The sequence below is a fragment of the Lepidochelys kempii genome, chromosome 17 (assembly GCF_965140285.1).
Source record: "Lepidochelys kempii isolate rLepKem1 chromosome 17, rLepKem1.hap1, whole genome shotgun sequence".
In the NCBI taxonomy this organism is placed as follows: Eukaryota; Metazoa; Chordata; order Testudines; family Cheloniidae; genus Lepidochelys; species Lepidochelys kempii.
The window spans coordinates 1,102,687-1,126,274 of NC_136396.1; the positions used below are offsets into that span (position 1 = coordinate 1,102,687).

Consider the following 23,588-nt stretch of genomic DNA (forward strand, 5'->3'; position numbering starts at 1 on the left):
ACTGTGTCAGCAATGAGAGAATCTACTCAGTTCTAAAACTCCCAGCATTATTACATCATTATATAGCACCAGAATCCCCCAGAAACAATACCAGAAGGGTGGTCCCTGCCCGGAGACGTTCACAATCAAACAGACAGTAAATGAACATAACAGGCTGTCTTGTGGATCAGAATTGGAATGAAAAGCCTGCTGGACAGAAACCAGGGACGCAGTCGTCTTACCAGAATGGCTGAGCACATGTAAGCACACCAGGGCTTGCAGTCGCTCAGCTCCCAGCCACCCCAGGCCAGGAAACACTCCCGCACCAGGAGCCACTCCAGCAGCCCCACTCCTCTCCCCTCCACGTAGCAATGAGATTCTCTAACTAAAAGATGCGGAGACTTAGCCGCCAGCCCAGAGAGCTGCTGCCTGTGCCTTTCCAATGTCAGGCCACCTACTCATTTACAAGGCTGCTTCTGCACAGCCAGTGGAACCAAAGGTTCTCCCTGGGTTTTCTTCACTCAGTTACACACAAACCCTTTAGCACAATTGCAGCATGGCTCGTCACAAGCTAGGCAGCCACGTCCGCTTCCCCTCACCATCATGTAGCTGGGCCGTGGCCTGACCACCAGCCCCTCTCAAGCAATTGCCCAAGGACAGATCAAACATTTGAGGGTGGTATTTCTGCAAACATTTACCCAGTGGGTTGATGCTGTAGCTCATCCCCTCCCCCAGCCCAACACAGCGTAGCCTGAAGTGAAAGCTTCAAACCTCAGCTGTGCCATCTTCTCAAGACCCTCAGGGCTGATGCGGTCTCTGGAAAGCAGGTTGCTGAGCTGCTGCTCCTGGTTCCCAGCCTCTCGAAGGAGTTTGCTGAGTTCCTGCTGCTGTATGTTCCTCATCTGCTGCTCCATCTCAGGACTCAAAGGGGTAGAGGGGAGGGGGCTGCAGATATACTGCCCTGACTGGCCTGGATATCCGGGGTAGTAAGCTCCAGGGTAAACACTGTTATTGGGGCCCATCTGATATTGCAAAGAGTATCCTCCATAGGGATACTGAGTACCTTGGCCTTTTGGACTGGGGTAATAATAGGGGTTGTCAGAGTTCTGAAATTTGTAGTAGGAGGCCTGGGACTGGCGTGCATCCCCCCAGGAAGTGGGGCTCACTTCATCGTCAGTATCTAGAAAATGAAGCTGTGAGGTCTGGCTCTTCAGAGCAGGTTTTTGGTCCGGGTTGTTTGGATCCCACAACCTGCGCATGGTGCCTCCACGGCTCCTGCCTCTGGGCCCCTTGTTGCCACCACTACCAAGCAGGAGCCTGGGCCCAGACTGAGTAGATTCGGGAGAGCCTGCAGCACTGGCAGAGAGGTCTGTGTTGGCAGGCAGGATGAGAATCCCACGGCCTCTCCCTTGAGGCTCCCTGCCCTTCAACTCCACAGCCTCTATGGAGTCACTTACATTAAAAGACTTTGGAGGCTTTTTCTTGTCTGTCTGCGCCACACAGATGTCTCTGCTCATGGTCTTGTTGTCAAAGGTGACGTGCAGGGCTCCCTTGACCTCCTTCCCATTGCTGCTCCACTCACTCTCACTTTTAGAAGCTCGGCTCTGCTCCAGATGCTTTCTCTCTGAATTTCTGCTGGAGCCATAAGCATCTGTCTCCCCAGTTTTGTCATCTTCTAGAGAGTCAGTGGAGGAAGCAGAGAGCTGTTTTTTAGGACGGCTTCTCTCTTTGGCCCGCTCCTGTCGCTTCTTCGCCCCATCAGCCAGTGGGGGTCCATCTGTGCTGTTGTTGCTCCCTGCTGAGCTTGTGCTACAGGTGCGGTATCGGTTCCTCCGTTTGTCAGAGCGGGAGTATCGCTTTGTAGATCCCAGCTTCCCCTGGATCAAGTCATCGCTTGATTTCCTGACCCTGTCAGCCCGCTCTACCCGCCTTCCTTTTTCCCCCCTTGTGGTTTTCACTCCCTCACTAGTCAGGCTTCCCTCCCTCTCCTCTTTGTTCAGTTTAGTTCTACTGCTGTTGCTGCCTTTCCCAATGTCCCTTTCAGTCTCTTCATCTCCTTCAACTCTCAGCTGCTCCATCTTACTGACGATTTCAGCATTGGCTGGCTGGCTGGCTGCGTCCTTGGCAACAGTCTGCAGGCGTTTCCCAGGCTGATAGATCTGCTGGTCTGGCTTCTTGGTTCTCCTGATGATCCTGGGACACCAGTCATCCGGGACAGAGTGTTTATCCAAATTCTCTTGGCTCTGAAAAATAGCTTTACTTTCCATCTCTCCATTTCCCTGGGAGGGACCATTCTGCTTCTGGCTGTCACCTTTGCTGAGATTTCCAGTGACCTGAGATCCCCCTCCAGTAACCGCAGGATCTTTGTCACTAGCAGTTTCATCCTTGGATTCCTCAGATCTGGTCCCTTCAGACGCTGAGGCTTCCTGTTTTAATAGTGTGTGTTTGTTCCTAAGCCGGGAGAGGCCAGGCTTGTAGATTTCAAGGTCTGGACGCCGGTTATCTTTACGATGCCTGGGCTCCTTCAGTTCCTTCATGTTCTCTGTAAAGAAGAGATAAAGAGGCGGGGGTTATTCCAGTTATGGAACAGCAAAGCAGGGCAAGAGTTAGAGACACAGACAATGGAGAAATGTGAAGTGTCTTTAATGGTCACAAGAGGGGCAGAAGTTTTAAAACTGAGACTATCAGAGCTGAAGTTCTTTATCTGGGTATTATGTGAAATCACACAGAGCAGGAGTGAGAAATGCAAGAGCAGGAGGCAGAGAGGAAGCCTATGATTCTGAGCCTATGGCCTTATTTCAGGATACATATTATTACTATTTGTTAAGCACCTCCAATGTAACCCTCACTGTACAGAACACATGTACAAAACAGCCCTAGCCTCAAGCAGCTTACAAGCTCAGAAACAGTCAAGATACACTGGGAGACTCAGAGCAGAGTGTAAGCTAAGGGTTTTGTTGCTGCTGTTTTCCTGATTTCACTCTCTGCTCCCCTGATCTGCCTGTTGGTGGTGCATGTGCCTTCCCTCTGCAGCTCTTGCCATTTGGAACAGCTCCCTGTACATTCCCTGCCTCATTTACTTACATCTCATTTCAACTCAGCACTGAAGACTTCTTTTCTCCCAGGCCCACAACTCATTAAATTTCTCTTTCTGTAATGATATTAATACTAGAAGTACTTAAAAGAACACAACTGGAATGAAAAAGACCATGTAAAATAATATCATCACATGCAGCAGCATTATACATAATTCTTATTAAATTTGTATCTTCAGCTGGGGTTTTACACCATATTATAGAATGGTTTCTACTTCATACCAACTGAAAAGACGGACTCAGTAGTACCTAGCAGAGGGAAATCACTCAAAGCAAGAACACACCTCCCTCTGAAGCAAACATACTGGAGATTATAGATCCTCTCTCACTAATCTACTCCCAGCAGCCTAACCAATTCAGTGACAGTAACAAACAAAGATCCAGAGGCAGTTCTGAGGTTTCTGTCATTAGAACACTGGATAAACTGCATCCATGACGACAGAGCACTGATGGGAGAAGCTTCTGAAATGGGAGTGGTGAGGGTGGACTTTTTCTGAAGATACTTGTCTGCTAGATAGTTGGGCACAGTTTGTCTAGCTGCATGAAACTTAATTTTAGAATTTCAGCTTCCCAGTTTCTCCTTGGAGGATTTTATCCTCCACATAACCTAACAGAAGTAACTTGATTGCTGTGACACCACCATAAACCCGTATGGTATTAAATTGCTTTCACTATAACCAAACAACAGTGCTGTCAGAGACCAGAGAGAAATGAGGATGTCAAGGTAGCAGCTGCACTTCTAGATTAGTCTCAAATGAATCTCAATGACACCCTGACTAATAATTTGGGGATAGATAGGAAGAGATGCAGCAGTCCTGACTCTCACTGCTTTAACTTTTGACAGCCGCAATACCTGGGATAACTTACAGGAAACTACAGCATATACTCATAATCAACAAGTAAGCTAGTGCAGCTTTCTATGCTGTGGGAGCCCACTGCCAAATCTCCATCACAAGCAGCCTTGAATAAACAACAATTCGGCATCTGTGAAGCCAACATTCACAGTCTCAAAGCTCCACTCTGTTCACAATAGCTCAGAGCAAATTTCTGTAACCTGGACACACACTTGCCTTGCTGATCACATTAGCTGGCTCAAAACCAGTCAAGAAATTCAGAGGGAAACGACTTGTGGGCCACCATTCCATCCAACTAACAACAACTAATTTGTATATAGCACTTTTCATCAGTAGATCCCAAAGTGCTTTACAGAGCAGTGAAACTACAGACAATTTTTGAGATGCTTTGGACATTACAGGCTACACAGAAAGCATCGGCCAAGACAGAATCATTCAAGTCCTGCTACACCTGCTACCTGACAATAGCAAAAGGCAAGAATAGTTGCAGGGCAGCAAACAGAGAAGGGCATCCTGAAAGCAGTGATGATGGGATGGATTGCCTTTAGTACTCCTTTGCAATTATCTAGCCGTTTTCATCTTCAAAGCACTGTAAAAACCTTAATTAACTAACTTTCACAACCCACTCCCTCTTCACCTGTTCCCATGAGTCAGGTAAGACCTAACCCCATTATGCGGATGGGGAAGCAAATGGCAGAGAGTGCGACTGGAATTCTTGGCATTCGTTCATTTTATCTGCCGTGCTATACTCAGAGACCTCTGGGAAACTGCTGCGTTAAGGGGCAGCCATGCAGCAAAATGAAATGGATGATGAACCACACCAGCAATGAAATGTAGATCAGCAGTGATGAGCACAACACAAGAACCCAGAAAAGAAGATGAGAACGCAGGCCAAGAGCTTTGCAGAACCTAACTGGTCACCACTGGCCAGCAGCACAGCCTAAGCAAGCTCTGCACTTAGAAGCAAGCAGAAGGAACTTCAGAGGATGCAAATATACCTCTGTTAGGACATGCAGCTTTCAGAATATCATACATGGATTACTGACTTTAACTTCTCATGAACACAGCGTTTCTCAAACAGGGAGTGCACAGACTCTTACAGGCAAGTTGTGGGGCTACTTCTGGCCCAAATAGTGAAAGCGTCTATCAGTTTTCTCACATTTAGGGCTAGTTGCAGCCCAATACAGACTCTTAAAATTCAGCATGTACAGAGGTTTTCTAGACTCGATCATCAAGTAAACTCAGGACCCCTCTCTGTGCCCTACATATTTCAATGCTGGGTGTTCCTTTGGTGCAAACCGAACGCCAGCAATGGAGAGGTGGCCCTCACATAGGACGACAAAACCAAACTGCAAAAAGAACTGGAGAAGTTAGAGCCCAGAGAGCTGCAGTCCAGTAGCCCCGCAGTGGAAATAAACAACTCAGATCCAGAACAAGGCTCTGCAACTAACCAGCTGCACCCAGCACAGTAAGGACACTTTATTTTGAGAGGACGTGATCAATGTAAAATCACACTTCTGTACGAAACTGTTTATTATTGTTACACGTAGCACCTCACGCTCCTGAAACAGAAAGTGGGGGGGGGGATTCTTCTGTGTTTTCAGTCTGTTTACTTTGCACACCCTGGGTTCGCTCCGTGCCAGTGCCGCGGAGAGTCAGTTCACTCCCCCGGCTGGGCTGCGTCTCTCACCGACCCCACGGGGCTGTGAAGGCCCCGCGGGCAGCGGGCAGGGGCCCGCGGGCAGCGGGCAGGGGCCCGGGGGCAGGGGCCCGGGGCGGAACCCCACAGGACTGCGCCGCGCAGACCCGCTCCGGGGCGCCCCTGCCCCGGCTCCCCCCGCGCGCCAGGCAGGCGGGCGCGGGCCGCGGCGGCTCCCTCGCGGCGGCGGGGGCCGGGAAGCGGCTGGGCTCGGGGGCCGCGGCGGGGCCCGGGCCGGGGCTCTCCTGGGGAAGGGGAGGGGCCTAGCCCGCCGGGCCCTGAAGTCTCACCTCGGCCCCCGCCCCCCGGGGCCCTCCCCAACGCCGCCAGGCTCCCCCTCAGCTCCGCCGCCGAGATGCGCACCCGCTCCAGCTCCGCCGCCATCTTCGCTCCCGCCCCGCCCCCTCCGGTCCCCCTCCCGAGGGAGGGGACGGACGGCAGCCGGGCGGGCCCAAACGCTCCGCTCCGAACGCGCGTGCGCCAAACCGGCCGGCTCCCGCGGCCCCCGCGCCGCCCGGACACGCCCCCTCCGCTCACGTGCCGCGGCACGGAGCCAGCCCGACGGGGGCTCGGAGGGCCCAGGCCAGGTGAGCGCGGTCCCGCGCGGCGGCGGCGGCGGCGGCGCTGCCCTCCCCCTGGGGGCCGGCACGGGCGCCTAACGCCCAGCGGAGCTCAGCCCGCGCCGGAGGGCCAGGCCTGTTCCGTCCCTCGGGGGTTCCTCTCCCCGGGGCTCCGGGCGGGCCCCGCGCCGCGCCCAGTGAACGGGGAGCCCGGCTCCCTCTCCCAGCCGCACGGGCAGGAACACGTTCCCCTGCGGGCGGCCGCCGCTCGAACGGCGCTGGCGCTGCGGGCTCCCGGAAGGGCGAGCGGCGCTAGGACGGGAACCGGGGGCCGTGGCAGCAGCTGGCTCCTTTCGCCCCGGCCTGAGACGCACGCCGCCCTGGAGCTGGCTCGGGCCCCAGCCCTGCGCTGCGCTGCCCGCCACCCCAGCCGGACAGCCAGGCTGCTTTCGTGCCCTTTCCTTCTACCTTTCGAATTCGTCAAGTGTTTAAAAATTAACCCACCCTGTGTTTTGGGCCCCAACGGTGTCCAGACACGCCAAGGAGACTGATCCAGAGTGGAGCACTGGGGCCCGCTCTGCTCTTCAGCGCTCCTTCCGCGACTTCGAGCCCGGTGAGGCAGGCTGTCTCCAGCACAGAGCGTTTTCCAGCCCCTCTCTGCCCCTCCTCAGCTTACGGACCATGTCCTCTCCCTACTGCATCTCACTGGGGGATGCTGAAGCTGCACAGACAGGTCTCCATGGCCTTATCCACCGCACCCCTATCCTAACCAGTTCCAGCCTAGACGAGTTAGCTGGCCACAGACTCTTTTTCAAGTGTGAGCTCTTCCAGAAGACTGGCTCCTTTAAGGTAAAGCACACATTGCAAGGGGAGGAGCAGCCTGACCCACCCTCCTGCCTAGCTCTGCTAGCTCAGAGGAAAGGGTACAGGGTCTGACCGGGGGTTGAACTTGAGAAGCAATCGCTCAAATACAAGACTGTACACCATTAGCATCTGTACAAAGGGAGAATCACTGATTTCAGCACTTAAATGCTGCAGAACACACTGTATGAGTCCAATAGCAGGTGGGCCCTCAGGCCCTGCCAGCTTTCGACACAATTCAAGTCTTGTCCCAAAGCAGTAGGAACTAGAAATTACCATTCCTCTATCCCCAGGAAACAAGGTTGGTGGCCCCTGTCCAGTTCCTACTGGACAGCCACAGCCCGAGGAAGAAAGGGTTAAATGGACCATTATAGACTATGAGGGCTCCTGCAGTTTAGGGGCTAAGGGGGAGAAAGGGAAGCTGGCATTAGTATTGTACTGGTTCTAGGGATCCACATCTACATTCAGCTCCACAGCTGCCATCTTGCTGGGGAAAGGATCAATTAAAAAGGTTGCAGGGGTGCAGCTTCTCCACCTCTCCTTGCTGCCCTCAGCTAGGTCACAACAGCTGGGATCTACAGCAGCAGCAAGCCCCTGCCCCATCTGAACATGGAGAGCTGAGGCTTTGCCTCCTTTGCAGGTTCACTCAACCTGTGATCTCTCCCCAGATCCGTGGTGCACTGAATGCCGTCAGAAGTCTGGTTCGTGCAGCCCAGGGTGACAGAGAGCAGCCCAAGGTTGTTGTGACACACAGTAGTGGGAACCATGGCCAAGCTCTTGCCTTTGAAGCTAAAGTGGAAGGTAACAGGGAGCCAATTTCTTAGCCATGCGCTACCATGTGGGGCTGGGGGCTCCTCACTTGCCCCTTCATTCCTCCAGAAGCAAATTTGCTGCTGAGAACAATAGGGGAAGGGCAACCCTTTGCTCGGGTCTTTCAGCTGCCAGCTGAGGCTTTGCCAGTGAGGTGGCTGGTTATCCCAGGGGAAGCCTGCCAGTGCTCAGGAACAGAAAGTCAAGGGGTAGCTCTGGCTCCCAGCACACAGCTGGCTCAGCATCCATCCTTGCAGCTCAGTTCCTGCCTGACTTAATTACACATGGGGATTCCTTGGAGTAAGTGAGCCCCAGGTCTTTGCCACACAGCCGGATGGGTTAATCCCAGACAGGACTGTTAGCCAGCAGGGCCGAGTGTTTCCCTGGTTGGATGCGTCCACAGGCTAGTGCCGGTAGAGCCGGAACTCCCACTGCAGCAGCACGGGGTGCAGCTGAGCTCTAATGCAGTTTCACATCCCTCTCCCGCACACACCACCGTGGCGAAATTACATGCAAAGGGCCTGGTCACAGCTGAGTTGGTTTCTCTCACAGGGGTATCCTCTGCTCCATGTCTGTCTGATCCACTCAGCAGAGCAGGGGATGTGCCCTGGGACTAGGCCCCCGTCATTGTCCAGTCCTTTCATTCCACAGGGGTTCCTGCCTATGTCGTGGTGCCCTGCCCAGCACCACTCTGTAAGAAAGCTGCCATCTGCTCCTGTGGAGCCAGGCTGGTACTATGTGAGCCGGCTGATGAGGTAATGGGGAGGCAGGCAGGCAGGCAGCACGGCAGGCAGCACGGCAGGGTACTTGGCTTTGTTCACACACATGGGCATTAACAATTTTTGTGCCTGGTCTGTCTCCCCAGTCGCGAGTGGAGGTGGCAGCTCAGACAGTTCAGGAGAAGGAAGGCGTGCTGGTGCACCCAAACCAGGATCCTGCTGCGATTGCAGGCCAAGGCACTATAGCACTGGAGGTGCTGCAGCAGGTGAGGAGACTCTCCTGGCACTATTCAAATGTGGCAGGAAAGAACAAGCAGGGGGACACATCTGCTCCTGCTGCAGAGAGGTCAGGGCAGCCAGAGTTAGTCCATCAGGACTTAGAGCCAGCCTCCAGGAAGTGAGCTGTTTGGGAGCACGTCTGTGGTTCTGAGAGCAGTCACAAGACTGAGAGTTTGTCTCTTGGTCTCTGTTGTGCTAGGTACCCCAGATAAATGCACTGGTGGTTCCCGTTGGAGGAGGAGGGATGGTTGCTGGAATAGCAGTGGCTGTCAAGGTAAGAAATACCCTATTTTGGCTACATCTCTCCTCAGGAATGGGGGGGGGGGGGCTGGGGAGTTCCTGGTGCCCCAAAATGAGCATTTCACCTTGTGAGGAGGAAGTTCTCTGATTCACACAGCATCTGAACTCAAGTCTCTCTCACGCAGCTTGGATTTGTAGTTGACCCTTTCTCTCTTCCTGTGTTTGGATCAGGAGGTACTGTAGAGTTTAACACTCCCCCCTGCAGGTCCAGGTTGCAATGAAAGCAACCAGGACAGATCACAGCAGCCGACACACACTCTAGTTTACGCGTCATGCCACAATACAGAATAAAATGGTGCCACTTCCAGCAGGAACAGAGGCAGATGGGAGATACTGGCAGCCTGAGGAGAGCTAGGCACTCAGTCATCCTTCAGGGTTGAGTTGCAATGTCAAGTAAAGGAGGATTTGTGGCACCTTAGAGACTAACAAATTTATTTGAGCATAAGCTTTCATGAGCTACAGCTCACTTCATCGGATGCATGCAGTGGAAAATACAGTAGGGGGATTTTATATACACAGAGAACATGAAACAATGGGTGTTACCATACACACTGTAACAAGAGTGATCAGGTCAGGTGTGCTATTACCAGCAGGAGAGGGAAAAAAACCTTTGGAGTGATAATCAAGGTGGGCCATTTCTAGCAGTTGACAAGAACATGTGAAGAACAGTGGGGGGGGGGGAGAAGGAAATAGTTTTACTTTGTGTAATGACCCATCCACTCCCAGTCTTTATTCAAGCCTAATTTGATAGTGTCCAGTTTGCAAATTAATTCCAATTCAGTCTCTCATTGGAGTCTGTTTTTGAAGTTTTTTTGTTGAAATATTGCCACTTTTAGGTGGCCAGAGAGATTGACCAAAGAGATTGAAGTATTCTCCGACTGGTTTTTGAATGTTATAATTCTTGATGTATAATTTGTGTCCATTTATTCTTTTACGTCTTCTTGTGTCCAGTTTGGCCAATGTACATGGCAGAGGGGTATTGCTGGCACATATCACATTGGTAGATGTGCAGGTGAACAAGCCTCTGATAGTGTGACTGATGTGATTAGGCCCTATGATGGTGTCCCCTGAATAGATATGTAAGGAGATGAGTTGCCCTTAGGAGAAGCTCATTCTCTGCCCACAGTAGACGAATGAACCTGCTCCTGGCTCAACAGGGGTTGCTCTCTGATTCTTCACACCAACAAATGCCAGACACTCTGCTGGAGGGGAAGATTGCCACAGCTGGCATAAGACCTGCCCCAGCCAAAACTGCTATGGAACATGGGAGTTAAGGCACAATGAGGTGGCCTGGCCTGCCATGTTCACCAGCAAGTTCCAAACTCATCCCCTGCTCTTCCTTTGGGCAGGCTTTGAGACCAGACATAAGAGTGTATGCTGCTGAACCCTGCAATGCAGATGACTGCTATAGATCAAAGGTGACAGGGGAACTCACCCCCAACCTCCACAGCAGATGGTGTTAAAACTAGCATTGGACCGAACACCTGGCCTATCATTAAGGATTTGGTGGACGATGTGCTGACAGTCACAGAGGAGGAGATCCAGGTAAGCATTAACTCTAAGCACCCTCTTGCTGTAACAGTCCAGCCGCCTCCATTCACACATTTTGTCCTCCCTTCACCACCTTGCCCTCCCATGCTGTAGCATGAAGCAGGAGTTGTGATCCCCGCCAAAGATGATCGCTCTCTGCCATGCTGGCTGAGAGCAGGCCAGGCCTCCTCCATTTCCTCTGATGGCATTCTCCAGGTCCACAGCAGCAGCATGTGGCAGGAGCAGCCCGAGCTGTATTAACAGATGCCCACAGCTGGGGCCTATGCCTCCCCAAAGCATCGCCCACCAGTGAAAAGGGACACATCTCATGCGCAGTCCCGCACTGTAAGCGGTCGGGTGCACCGAAGGCTTAGAACAATATTTACCAGCACAGTAACAGCTCTTCTCTCTGCCCCAACAGCAAGCAACGCAGCTGGTGTGGGAGAGGATGAAGTTGCTTATTGAGCCAACAGCTGGAGTGGGAGTGGCTGCTGTGCTCTCTGAGCAGTTTCGCTCAGTCTCCCAGGAAATGAAGAATATTTGCATTGTGTTGTGTGGAGGAAATGTAGACCTAGGCACCCTGGCCTGGCTCAGCCCACCTGGCAAAGAGGCAAATGGAAACTGATCAGCCTTTAGAGCCACTTCTCCCATTAGTGAGAAACTGGGCTGTTTCTTAGAGCCTGGTGCTGTGTTTACACAGTGGGGCCTCACTGTAATAATAAAAATCACTACATGAGCAAAAAGGATTGTGATTTCTAAGGAATTGGGGAAACCTTGTAATTTCAAAGAGCAGCTCGTGCTGCTCTTAACCTGGTATAGGTGGGTGGAGCCAAAGAGCTGGTCTCACAGCCTCCCTAAGGCAGGCAGTTGGAATGAGTTTCATGCAGCTAGGCCCCTGCCTGGGGCCCAAGCCCAGGCTTCTTGGAGAGAGCACTTTTGTGTTCAGCAGCAGGAGATAATGGTAAAGTCTGACCCCCATGCTCTCATGTTACCGACCCTTTTGCACAATATGAAAACCATTACCAATGAAATTAATAGGCATCAGGTTTAATATGAACAAGGGGAAGTACTTTTTCCACACAATGGCAAGTTAAACTGTGGAACTCATTGCTATGGGATGTTGATGGCCAAAAGTATAACTGGGTTCAGTGAAGAAAGAGATAAAGGATAGATCCATCAATGGCTATTAGCCAAAATAGTCAGAGATGCAACCCTAAACTTCTGTCAGGAAGGGAAGACAGGTGGATCACTCCCAACTACCCAGTTCTGTACACTCCGCCCCTGTTGGAGACAGGATGCTGGGCTAGATGGACCATTGGTTTGACCCCGTATGGCAGCCTATGTTTTTATGTTCTCAAGTTACATACAAATGGCAGGGGAGAGGGTGAAACCCAGAATCCCTCATGCAGCTTCAGGAGCTTCTAGACTGGCAGGAGGGAGTGAACAAAGCCTGCATGCCCAATGTGCACAATAACTCGATCCAGCCACCCCCCCATGCAAGAAATATGGGCACTTGGACTTTAATTGAAGTGAAGATATATTTACCATTGAAATAAACTGATATTGGAGGCCAGGGCATAGACAGTTGTGAGCCGGATCTAATGCTGCAGCAGCCAGCATGAATGCTGGACACAAACCCTAGGAAAGGCACAGCACTAACAAGTTCAGGCCAGTTCTCCCTACTTCTCACAAGGCTTGGAACAGCCAAGCACCCACATGGGGTGCAGGAGATGCGAACCACAGCAGCCATGCTAGGCCTGGAGGGTTATTCCATCTCCACCTCCTGCATGGGGAGCTGCTGTTCGCTTCTCACCCATGGTACTGGCTCCGGCACATATGGGTCGTAAGTCCATTTAGGGAAGACGCGCTTGTACAGATTCAGCAGCACAGTGTCCTGGGATTTCAGCTGCCCATCAAAATGACACTTCATGTGACCATGAGTCCCTAGGCAAAGCAAGCAACAGAAGCTATTAGATGCATTTTGCCTGTTCCTCTTCCCCAGCCCAGGGAAGAGCAGACAGTGTTTGAATACGGATGCAGGGACAGTGAGTGTGGCCCAGCACCATGAGAGGAAAGCAATGGAATGCTGCATGTCAAACCTGGCCTACCTAGCGGCTCTGTGATGTGTCCTCTGCGGCCCCACTTGGTCCTCAGCTCCACCGGCTTAAACCACAGCACATCCTCTGCCGATCAAAGACAAGACACACATGAGAAACAGGCCACAGTAGTCTCCAGCTCCCCACCATCCTGCCACATAGCTAGCAAACCAGGCAGGACTAGAGCAGCTGTGAGTATGGCAAGCTGCTGCACACTGGCCAAAGAGCTATAGTGTGCATTCACCTATAGGCATGGCCTGAAGAAACCAAATCGCTGCTACATGGATGGACGTACTCGGAACATGAGAGCCTCTCTGCAGGGCAGGGGACACTTGCTGAGCTATCTGGGTCACGTCAACACGTATGTCAGAATGTTCACACTGAGCCCAGCTCTGCACTTCCAAGTCTCAAAGGCTCTGGTTATTGGAAATCATGACACTGTCCTATGGAACCGCAGGGTCTCCAGAGTCACACAGGACCCGCTGTACCATCCCGCCACGCCCCACCCCCCCCTTTGCCCCACACACACCATGTACCTCTGTTAAAGAACATGTACCGCACTACAGCCGTCTTGCTGAAGATTTTGAAAGGGTGACCACTGAGCACCAGCCGCTTGATGAGGATTCTGTCTGGATCCACTGAGAGCAGAAAGCCTGTGGCAATGAGGTCGTGCATTCCTGTAGAGCAGAACTGACATGAATGCCACTCCTCAATGGGTCCTAGAGCAGGGCAGTCCCCACAGCAAGAATAAGGACAGGGCCATTACTCCAGAGACTGAGGGAGAGCAGATAGGCAAGTTAACCCTCTCAGAACCCTTGACAGATGATTAAGGCACGACAGATGCGTGGCAGCATTGGAGAATGGGACCCAGATCCATCAGTGGAAGCTGGAAACCTCTGCTGCTAGGATTAGCTTTCATTTCTCATTCAGTCACCCCCTCAGCGCTCACTGACTTACCGTTACTCCTTTGTTTAAACAGTAGCACCGAGGCAGGAGGGAAAGTGATGGGAGCATAAACAGTCACCACCAGGGCTGCATCAGGCCGCAGGAAACGCTCCAACTTGTGCTTATCAGCTAGAAGAGAGAAAGCACCAAGTAAAACTCAGTTACCAGCCAGTGTCCTGCAGGGGAGCTCCAGGACCCAACACCAACAAGCAGCAGGCCAGCCACAATGCACACTAATTCGGACTCTTCAGATCCGTTCCCTCCCTCCTTCTGCTCAGCCTTGGAAGCACCCTCAGCAGCACGGGGTTGTGGGTCACACGCAGCCCCCCCTCCCTCCACCATCACAATAGGCTGTTGAGAGCCAACCCCTTGGAAAAGGAGATCACCAATTCAAACTATAGAGCCTCGCCCAATCCCAAGCAAGGATGAGCCCTACCAGTACCGCTTCCTCACAGTCCCAGGTAACCATATGCTGCCCAGGCCAATCCATCCCCCTCCAACAAATGGACTCAATTCCTTTCCCCTTGAAGCCAACAGCCAAGATATGCAAGTCCTCAGAGTCCCTTCAGCCAACCCAGGTTTCCCCACCAGAGACCCCAGCCAGCAAGGGGTCTGCACAGAAAGGGAGCAAAGGGCCCCACTCTCTATATGCAGTTTGTCCACCAGTGGGTCCTACACCCACCCGAGCTATGCTGGGAGTACAGAGGGGAGGCACGGAAGCGCCTGAACCCACAGTGGAAGATCAACTCCTCCTTGGCTTTCACTGTCTCATTGTTGCCCAGGTTCCGCCTCACCACAAAGTTCAGCACAGACATCTGCAGAGAGAGGGAGAAAGGCAATTCTGAGGGGCCAAGCTCACCTGGAACAGGATGGTAGCGAGGCTGAAAGTCACGGATGATACAGAACAGCTCCGCAAGCCAGAGGTCTTCAGTGTCTCAACAGCTCACAGCCCCGGTGCTTCAGCCAAAAGGCTGCCATATCTTCCTTTTATGCCAGAGAATCCCCATCCCCACCAGAGAAGCCTCAGAGCCATAAAGGGTTTATCAGTAAAACTTCAGCCAGGTTCAGACATTCTGGCTTAAACTATCATGGCCATCTGCATGCTATTATGACTCCCAGAACCTGCAGAAACAGCTTCAACCCCAACCCGCACAAGAAGTTTTGAACTGGATTCCTTGTACACCCAGCAAAGGCCCCAGGAAGGCCAGGAGAACACCAAGCCTGTATCAGCAAGAGGGGAAAGCTGCGTGCAAGAGGCACAGTGGCTTTCCAGCTCTTCTGGATGTTGGCAGGTTACAACCTGTGGCATACTCACCTTCTGCTCATGGGGAAGCAGTGAGAATAGGACCAGAGGCAGCCCCTGCCTGAAACTCTCCATCACTGAGATAGGAACACTACAGACGTGAAGCGTAACATACCAGCCAACCTGTCGAGAGAGGACAGAGACAACAGTTAATGCAGGTTCCCAGCTGTCAAGGTGTGAAGGAGCAAGATGGAGCATGCGTGCGAGGAGTTGCCTGGGCGCACAGGCTGTGGGGTAGAGAAAACAGGACACCAGTACTACCTGGGATTTATCTACAACACAGGAACAGGCCTAGCCAGCAGTGCAGCAACTTCACTACCCAACCTTGCCTGCCAAGAGCGAGGAAACACAGCAGGGAAGGAGGCAAGATGGACAACATCAGGGGAAGATAAATTAGCCAAGGAAAGGCAGGTACCGCAGCCCCTTCAGTTTCCTCTTTCTCTATCTGCCGGAAGACATGCTTCCTGGTTCGGGAGAAGTCCTGGAACTGGAAGATCCTGGCATAATCCCTGGGGAGATTCTCTTTGGGATCCCAAGGAGAAGTCCGGAAACTCTTGAGCCCCCTGTACTTCTGGAACCTGGAGGACAGAGTTTCAGAGACTTTACTCAACAAATCCTATAGCAGTTAGCAAGCAAACACCCTTGCGCCTGGTGAGGACTTCTGCATTATACCTTTACAGGGACTTACACCACACATGGTCTCACAGAGAGCAAGGGGGAATTCATCCTGCTCATAGGAGAGATCTGAGCATGGAGAGTCAAGAACACTCTGATACCATCAGCACCCAAATGAGCCCCACCGAAGGGGACTGTCACTGCACCAGCCCACTGGATCAGACAGGCACAGGTCAAGGATCTAGTCTGACGCATCCACCCACATGGGTTCTTGCTACAGGAAAACTCCACCAATTTCACTGAGCAAACTAGAGCATGCCGAGTCCCATTTCCCCGTTGCACACTGCCGGTCTCAAAGCCAGGACAACTCCGGGGAGAGTCACTAGGAGACTTGCTCCTTCCATCCTGGCATGAGGTTTCTTACCGGACTCTGGCAGGCAAGTTGCGGGGGGTGTCCACCTCATCTGGGAACATTTGATCCAATCTCTCCTGCGTGTACTTCTCCAACATCTGCTCCTCATCCTCATCCAGCTTCTCGTCGTATAGGTCATCCTGAGTAGACTCTGCTACAGCCATGGTCTCACACTCCTCCTCCTCCTCACTGCTTTCCCCAGCCTGACACAGACAGCATATACTAATCTTGATGTGCAGAGTCCACAGGCAAGTGTACTTACACATACACTCCAGGCAACACTGCAGGGGCTGCATGCATCTTGTACAATGCAGAGCACAGTCCCCGCATGAGTTTAGATAAGAGGGTAGCTGACTATGACAGAGGGAGTAATACAAAGGGGCATGTGGCTGCATCAGATTCTACTCTTTGAAATGTGGACACCAGCCTGGCTGTATGTTGTGCCCTTTCACTGCCTGTCCGGGTGTGGAAAAAACAGACAGTCTGCAGGGTGGCAAGCACACTAGTACTCGGACACAACCTACAATATCAACCTTTTGTTACCTGGGAAGCCTCTTCCATCAAATCTTCATCCTCCATGTTATTCTTCTCCTCCTCCTCCTCCTCACTGCCATCTTCTCCATCATCCACAATCCATGCAGCCTGGTAGCTGGATGTTCCCTTGGGGACCTTCACCACCTTCCTCCTTTCCTTCAGGGACTCTGCCAGATTCCCAGAGTGATTAGTACTGCATAGGCCTCCCCCACCTCTTTACCTACAGTAATGCAAGACATGGCACTAGGCTGTTCCCTCTCATTCCCTTACAGCTGTGTGGACAGTCAGACGGAAGAGCAAGTTAAATGAAACACATGGAGGGATTTACAGCAATGTATCTTCCCTGTGCAGAAATCAGTAACCAGAATCCAGAGACTGTTCCTGCATCCCTGGGATCTCACCATTCATCATCCCTAATGCCAGGATTGGAGAGCACGGCTCATTCCCCAGCAGTTAGGAATAACCCTGTGCTATACGGCCATCAGCAGACCGATGCTCGGGATCCCATGACATGTCCTTCAACGATCTGACCAGCTCAAATTCAGAGTAAAACTGGAGAAGCTATGCAGCCCAACCGTCAGAGGAAGGGCCTGTAAATAGGAGTCAAGAGGGGCCTGGGTTCAAAGCTAGATACTATGCCCAGCCTTAAGCTTCTCAGCTACAGCTTGTAAAAAGTAAAAACTTCACCAATAATCTAAGGAAAGGCTAGAGAAATATTGCCAGCACTGACCTTCTGCCTCTTTCAGCTCCTCCTCAGTGGGCCAGGTCTGTTCCCCCTCCATAGGGTCAGGAATCACCTCTGATTGCAAAGATTCCTGTCTTCTAGGATCTGCCTTCATCAGGACCTTAATGACTTCCTCCATCTCAACAACACCGTTTACAGAATCATCCTAGCAGACAAAGTCATTAAGTGAAAACCCACTCAATTCTAGCTGCACATTGCAGTTTGAAGCAAAGGACTAGCCCCTCCACAACCTCTCCTTACCCAAGGCAATCCCACCACTAGCAAGAAAGTACTCACCCACAGCACATCCCCTATGCCCATTGTAAACATTGTGCTCTATCCAAAGAGCTCCTCTGAGAGGGCAAAGCTTTACAGTCTTCCTCGAACCAACCTGACTGCATGACCACAGGTCCTGACTGTTGGAAGCGAAGGCATATTTAGGCCTGACAGATGCCTACTGTGGCTTTTCATAGTCTGTTTTGATAACATTTAACATAAGCATAAGGAGAACTGCACATGTGTAAGAAATTGAAGACTAATCATGTTTGTGAGAAGAAAAGCTAAACTAACTAACTAAAAAAAATAAATACTAGTTTGAACTAACACGAAACCTGCACTGATGGGGGAGAGGAGTTAATATGAAAATGAAAGACTAACAACATATGTATAAGAGAAGATAACAAAAAGTTATAAGTAAGTGTGTAACAAAGGGAGGTTAAAGCTGTACTGTCCAGTGCTGGAGGAAATTGTGAGGAGATTGTCCCAATGAGCTATCTCTTTGTGAGTCACTGATCACGACTTGCCAAGTGTTTTGCCTTCAGAAAGATGTATTAGACCCATCTGCTGAGTAACTGAATCTTAATCCAGCACTGAATTTTAGATAACATTGGTTCAAAGACTCCTGCAGCTTCTAAACGATTACCAGGGAACAAATAACTCTCAGTGGGCCATTCAGAGTCCAGAACCCCATCCTACCTGTATTTCCATGTCCTGGCCCTTCCTCTGTTGGTCTTTAGCCATTCTGGGGTTTAGAGAGAAAGGGTCTGGAGGGGCATCAACCTGCGTCATCTGGAAGTCTCCATGTCCCACGATATGCACCAGGCTGTTTACATTGAGGGTCCGTCCCCGAACGAAGCCAGATACCTTCAGGGTCCCCACCAAGTCACTATCGTGGCTGGGCACAAACTCAGCCTCTTGGGCAAGCAAATAGGCCCGTCTATCACGGAAAGTAAGGTGGCGCTGCTTCTGGGCAGCAAGGTGCCTCAGCAACAACAAAGACTCTGGCTCAGTGTTCAGGGGGAAGAGTTTGGCCTCCGGGAAGCGCTTCTCAATGGCTTTGCCCAATTTCTTCTTGGCATCTGTCTGTTTCTTCTGTGGGAGATCAGCGACTCCATGGACAGCAAGGGCTAGCAGACAGCAAAGAGAACAGCAGAGTTAACAGTCAAAACTCAAAAAATTTCTGTTGACCACAGTCAAGAAATAATGAGACAGATGAACACTAAGATTTTCAGAACCAGAAGCGATCAAGTTTGTGATACATTCACACTGTAGGTTAAAAGAGAAGCCTCACCCATTCAGAAAAAAAAAGACATTCAGTCACCTTACAAACTGGAAGGAGGGCAATCTATACTGAGAAAGCACTCGCTAGGGCAGGGATCATCAGCATTAGCCACACGGTGTACATCAGAACAGCCATACTAGATCAGACCAATGGTCCATGTAGCCCAGTATCCTGTCTTCCGACAGTGGCCAATGCCAGGTGCCCCAGAGGAAATGAACAGAACAGGTAATCATCAAGTGATCCATCCTGTCATCCATTACCAGTTTCTGGCAGCAGGGGCTAGGGACACCATCCCTGCCTATCCTGGCTAATGGCCATTGATGGACCTATCCTCCATGAATGTATCTAGTTCTTTTTTGACCCCTGTTATAGTCTTGGCCTTCACAACATCCTTTGGCAAGGAGTTCCACAGGCTGACAGTGCATTGTGTGAAAAAATACTTCCTCTTGTTTGTTTTAAACCTGCTGCCTATTAATTTCATTTGGTGATCCCTAGTTCTTGTGTTATGAGAAGTAAACAACACTTCCTTAATATCATATCCCCCCTTAGTTGTCTTTTTTTCCAAGCTGAAAAGTTTCAGTCTTATTAATCTCTTCTCATATGGCAGACACTCCATACCCTAATCATTTTTGTTGCCCTTTTCTGAACCTTTTCCAATATAACTTTTTTGAGATGCGGCGACCACATCTGCCTGCAGTATTCAAGATGTGGGCGTACCATAGATTTATATAGAGACAATATGATATTTTCTGTCTTATTACCTATCCCTCTCAATGATTCCCAATATTCTGTTTGCTCTTTTGACTGCCACTGAAAATTGAGTGGATGTTTTCAGAGAACTATCCACAATGACTCCAAGATCTGTTTCTTGAGTGGTAACAGCTAATTTGGACCCCATCATTTTATACATATAGTTGAGATTATGTTTTCCAATGTGCATTACTTTGCATTTATCAGCATTGACTTTCATCTGCCATTTTGTTGCCCTGTCACCCAGTTTTGAGAGATCCTTTTGTAGCTCTTCACAGTCTGCCTGGGACTTAACTATCTTGAGTAGTTTGGTATTATCTTCAAATTTTGCCATCTCACTGTTTACCCCTTTTCCCAGATCATTTATGACTATGTTGACTAGGACTGGGCTCAGTACAGACCCCTGGGGGACACCACTATGTACCTCTCTCCTTTCTGAAAACGGACCGTTTCTTCTTACCCTTTGTTTCCTATCATTTAATCAGTTACCAATCATTCAGAGGACCTTCCCTCTTATTCCATAACTCCTTACATTGCTTAATACTCTTTGGTGAGGCACCTTGTCGAGGCCTTTCTGAAAATCTAAATGCTTGAATATATTCACTGGATCCCCCTTGTCCACATGCTTCTTGATCCCCTCAAAGTATTCTAATAGATTGGTGAGGCATGATTTCCCTTTACAAAAACTATGTTGACTATTCCCCAACAAATTACATTCATCTGTGTTTCTTACAATTTTGTTCTTTACAATAGTTTCAACCAGTTTGCCTGGAATTTAAATTGGGTTTACCAGCCTATAATTGCCAGGGTCACTTCTGGAGCCCCTTTTAAAAATTGGCGTCACATTAGCTATCCTCCAGGCATTTGGTACAGAATCTGATTTAAATGATAGATTACAGACTACAGTTAGCATTCCTGCAATTTCACATTTGAGTTCCTTCGGAACTCTTGGGTGAATACCATCTGGTCCCTTCCAATATATTTTGTACCCTGGTATTACTGTGTCCCATTGATTATCCTCATTCCACCAAGTTTCAGTAATGCCTATTATATCCATATCCTCATTTAATACGAGGCACTCTAGTTCACCTATCTTATTATTTAGACTTCTAGCATTGGTATATAAGCACTTTAAAAACTTGTCACTTTTTGCGGTCTCCCATTACATGATGTAATTGAATGAGCTTTTTTCATTTCACTGTTTATCATCAGATCCTACCTGTATTTTATCATCTTCCATCCTCTCCTCCTTACTAGGACATAGAGAATCTCCATTAATAGAGTCCCCCCAAGGGATGTCTCTGTCTGAACCACATTCTCCTCTGCACCTGTCGGCTTTCCCCCAGCCCTCAGTTTAAAAACTGCTCTATGACCTTCTTCATTTTAAGTGCCAGCAATCTGGTTCCATTTTGGTTTAGGTGGAGCCCATCCTTCCTGTATAGGCTCCCCCTTTCCCTTTCCCCCAGTTCCTAATAAATCTAAACCCCTCTTCTCTACACCATTGTTTCATCTGCACATTGAGACCCTGCAGTTCTGTGTAACTGACCCTGTGCGTGGAACTGGAAGCATTTCAGAGTATGCTACCATGGAGGTCCTGGACTTCAATCTCTTACCTAGCAGCCTAAATTTGGCCTCCAGGACCTCTCTCCTATCCCTCCCAACATCATTTGTACCTACATGTGCCACGACCATCGGCTCCTCCCCAGCACTACCTAGTCTTCTAGATGGCTCGAAAGATCCACAACCTTCACACCAGGTAGGTAAGTCACCACGTGGTTCTCCTGCTCATTGCAAACCCAGCTATGCATCCGATGAAGTGAGCTGTAGCTCACGAAAGCTTATGCTCAAATAAATTGGTTAGTCTCTAAGGTGCCACAAGTACTCCTTTTCTTCCAGCTATCTATGTCTCTAATGATTGAATCACTCATTACTAATATCTGTCTCTTCCTAATAACGGGAGTTCCCTCCCTCGGAGAAGTATCCTCAGTGCAAGATCATCTAGAAGGAGGGTCCCAACTATGGGATCATTTCCCTCTGATCTAGTCGGATGTTCTCCTTCCCCGAGACTTTCATCCTCCTCAACAGCACAGAAGCTGTCAGACAGGAGATGGGACCGTCTCATCTATGTACATCTCTGTCTCCCTTAGCTCCTCCAGCTGAAGATGTATGGATGTAGATTCATTTGTGCCCACTATGTAGCACATTTAAATGGTCAAAATGCTAACAAGTGTTCAAAATGTAGGCAGCAGCCTGGATCCAAGATGCCTCTTATGTCTTTAGATCCCCAGCATTAACTCAACAGGGGTGCACTCACAGAGTGACGCTACAGGGGACGGATGACATTGGATCAACTGATCTGCACTCCAAGCTTCTAGATAGCAAGATCCAGTGGCCACCCACCTGCTATATGGGGGTTCTGGTTACTGCACCAGCTTCAAGTCAAGAACTCTGGAATCTCTTTAGACACCCTGCTCCAACCCCCTGCTTTTTAATTCACCTACCATAGCTGGGGAGCCCCTGCGCAAAGAGGCAAGAGAGGCAGTAATCTCCAGTGCTGTCCCAGCCGTCGAGCGGATCCAGTACAAATAGCAGGGTATCAGCTACTTTTGCCAGGTCTAACACAGCATGAAGATTCCCTAGAAACACAATATCAGAATATGGCAGAACGAGACACTGATGAGTTTCAGCAGAACTCAGTGGAATACTAGGAGCCAGCACAAGCCCTCCTGTTCCTTCAGGGTTTCCTTACCCACATGGGCCGTCACAAAGCGCCATCGCTGTTTAAATCGGGGGCAGAGCAGCACAAAACCCTCTGCTCTCTCATCCTTACGCACAAGGGCAGACTCGTCACTCTGAAGCAATCTCAAGGCGTCGTGGGTGGCCACCCCAGCGTGCAGGGGGACCACCACCACCAGGTGAGGCGGCCCGTCTTTGCTGCCCAGGTTTCGCTTTTCTGCCAGCACCTGGGAACAGAAACAGCGGGCAATGAAGCTGCCCCGCCCGCATCGCTGCTGGGGCGGGCGGCTCCGGCCCCCCGCGTGTCACGGCCCACGGCTCGCCCCGCTCGCTCACCGCCTCCTTGCGCTGCCTGCGGAGCTGCAGGGCCTGGTGCCTCCGGTCCGGCTTGGTCAGGTCCCGGCGCCGCCGGCTCAGGGTCTTGGCGGGGACGCGGCCTAGGGGAGAGAGCGGCGGTCAGCGCGGGGTCCGGCCGGGCAGGGCGGTCAGCGCGGGGCCCCCCCCCTCCGGCCGGGCAGGGCGGTCAGCGCGGGGCCCCCCCCCCTCCGGCCGGGCAGGGCGGTCAGCGCGGGGCCCCCCCCCTCCGGCCGGGCAGGGCGGTCAGCGCGGGGCCCCCCCCCCTCCGGCCGGGCAGGGCGGTCAGCGCGGGGCCCCCCCCCTCCGGCCGGGCAGGGCGGTCAGCGCGGGGCCCCCCCCCCTCCGGCCGGGCAGGGCGGTCAGCGCGGGGGCCCCCCCCCCGGCCGGGCCGGGCGGGCAGCGCGGGCCCCCGTAGGGTCTCACCTCCCGCCCGGCGCTGGGCCCTTCCGCGCGGCTTCCGCCCCTTGTGTGGCTTGTTCTGCTGCTTTAGGGCCCCGGCCCGGTGCGCGGCCTCCGCGCCCGCCGCCATCTTGCCGCCCGGCCCTTCCGCTTCCGGGGCCGCCCACGTGCGTCACCCGGAAATGGAATCTTTCACATCCGCGGAGGATGCTGGGAGTGGCCCCGCCCCCGCCCGGCCCGGGGTGACGGTGCGGCAGGCTCGCGCAGGGCCGAGGCCGCGGGGCTCTGAGCTCGCTGCGGGGCTCGCGCGCTCGCCCAGGGCCCGGAGCCGCTGGGCCGGAGACAGACGCGCAGCGACCCCCGGCCGGGCCCAGAGGCCCGAGGGCAGAGCCGGGCCGGGGCGGAGCCTGGCCGGGGCCCCCGGCGGCAGCTCCAGCCATTGTCCCGCATGGAGCCCGAGCCCCAGGGCT

The 23,588-nt window shown here is 51.7% G+C and overlaps 3 protein-coding genes and 1 non-coding gene across 10 annotated transcripts in view; 1 reads left to right on the forward strand and 3 right to left on the reverse strand.

Moving 5' to 3' along the window:
- Positions 1–6,050, reverse strand: part of SMG6 (SMG6 nonsense mediated mRNA decay factor) — a 165,353-nt gene extending 159,303 nt beyond the window's left edge. For 3 of the 6 annotated variants that reach the window (XM_073315354.2, XM_073315350.2, XM_073315355.2), the window contains exons 1-2: positions 5,918–6,050; positions 751–2,521 (exon numbers count right to left, since the gene is read on the reverse strand). In XM_073315354.2, coding sequence (XP_073171455.1) covers positions 751–2,521; positions 5,918–6,011 — 1,865 coding nt within the window. In that variant the 5' untranslated portion in view covers positions 6,012–6,050. Of the gene's footprint in view, positions 1–750; positions 2,522–3,063; positions 3,780–5,550; positions 5,721–5,917 lie in introns of those variants that run through there. The other 3 variants (XM_073315352.2, XM_078849247.1, XM_073315353.2) reach the window with 3 other exon arrangements.
- A 178-nt stretch (positions 6,051–6,228) lies between these two features.
- On the forward strand, positions 6,229–12,918 carry SRR (serine racemase). Its single transcript, XM_073315358.2, is given in 8 exon segments — positions 6,229–7,036; positions 7,717–7,849; positions 8,510–8,613; positions 8,724–8,843; positions 9,056–9,130; positions 10,506–10,603; positions 10,605–10,701; positions 11,108–12,918. Coding segments are annotated over 8 exon segments (999 nt in total). The 5' UTR covers positions 6,229–6,868; the 3' UTR covers positions 11,312–12,918.
- Positions 11,718–23,277, reverse strand: TSR1 (TSR1 ribosome maturation factor). 2 transcript variants are annotated; one of them, XM_073315356.1, is made up of 15 exons: positions 23,143–23,277; positions 22,699–22,799; positions 22,376–22,589; positions 22,128–22,262; positions 18,291–18,721; positions 17,322–17,481; positions 16,601–16,758; positions 16,070–16,260; positions 15,446–15,608; positions 15,043–15,153; positions 14,410–14,542; positions 13,740–13,856; positions 13,319–13,459; positions 12,795–12,869; positions 11,718–12,630 (listed from the first exon to the last, which is right to left on the reverse strand). In XM_073315356.1, exons 1-15 carry the CDS (start codon positions 23,246–23,248, stop codon positions 12,452–12,454), a joined length of 2,415 nt encoding a protein of 804 aa, XP_073171457.1. In that variant the 5' UTR covers positions 23,249–23,277; the 3' UTR covers positions 11,718–12,451. The 2 variants fall into 2 exon arrangements, with proteins under 2 accessions (XP_073171457.1, XP_073171458.1); XM_073315357.1 differs by lacking the exons at positions 15,446–15,608; positions 16,070–16,260.
- Positions 14,738–14,828, reverse strand: LOC140899921 (small nucleolar RNA SNORD91 family). Its single transcript, XR_012155508.1, has one exon. It is a non-coding gene; the product is annotated as a small nucleolar RNA SNORD91 family (small nucleolar RNA).
- Positions 23,278–23,588: the final 311 nt, after the last annotated feature.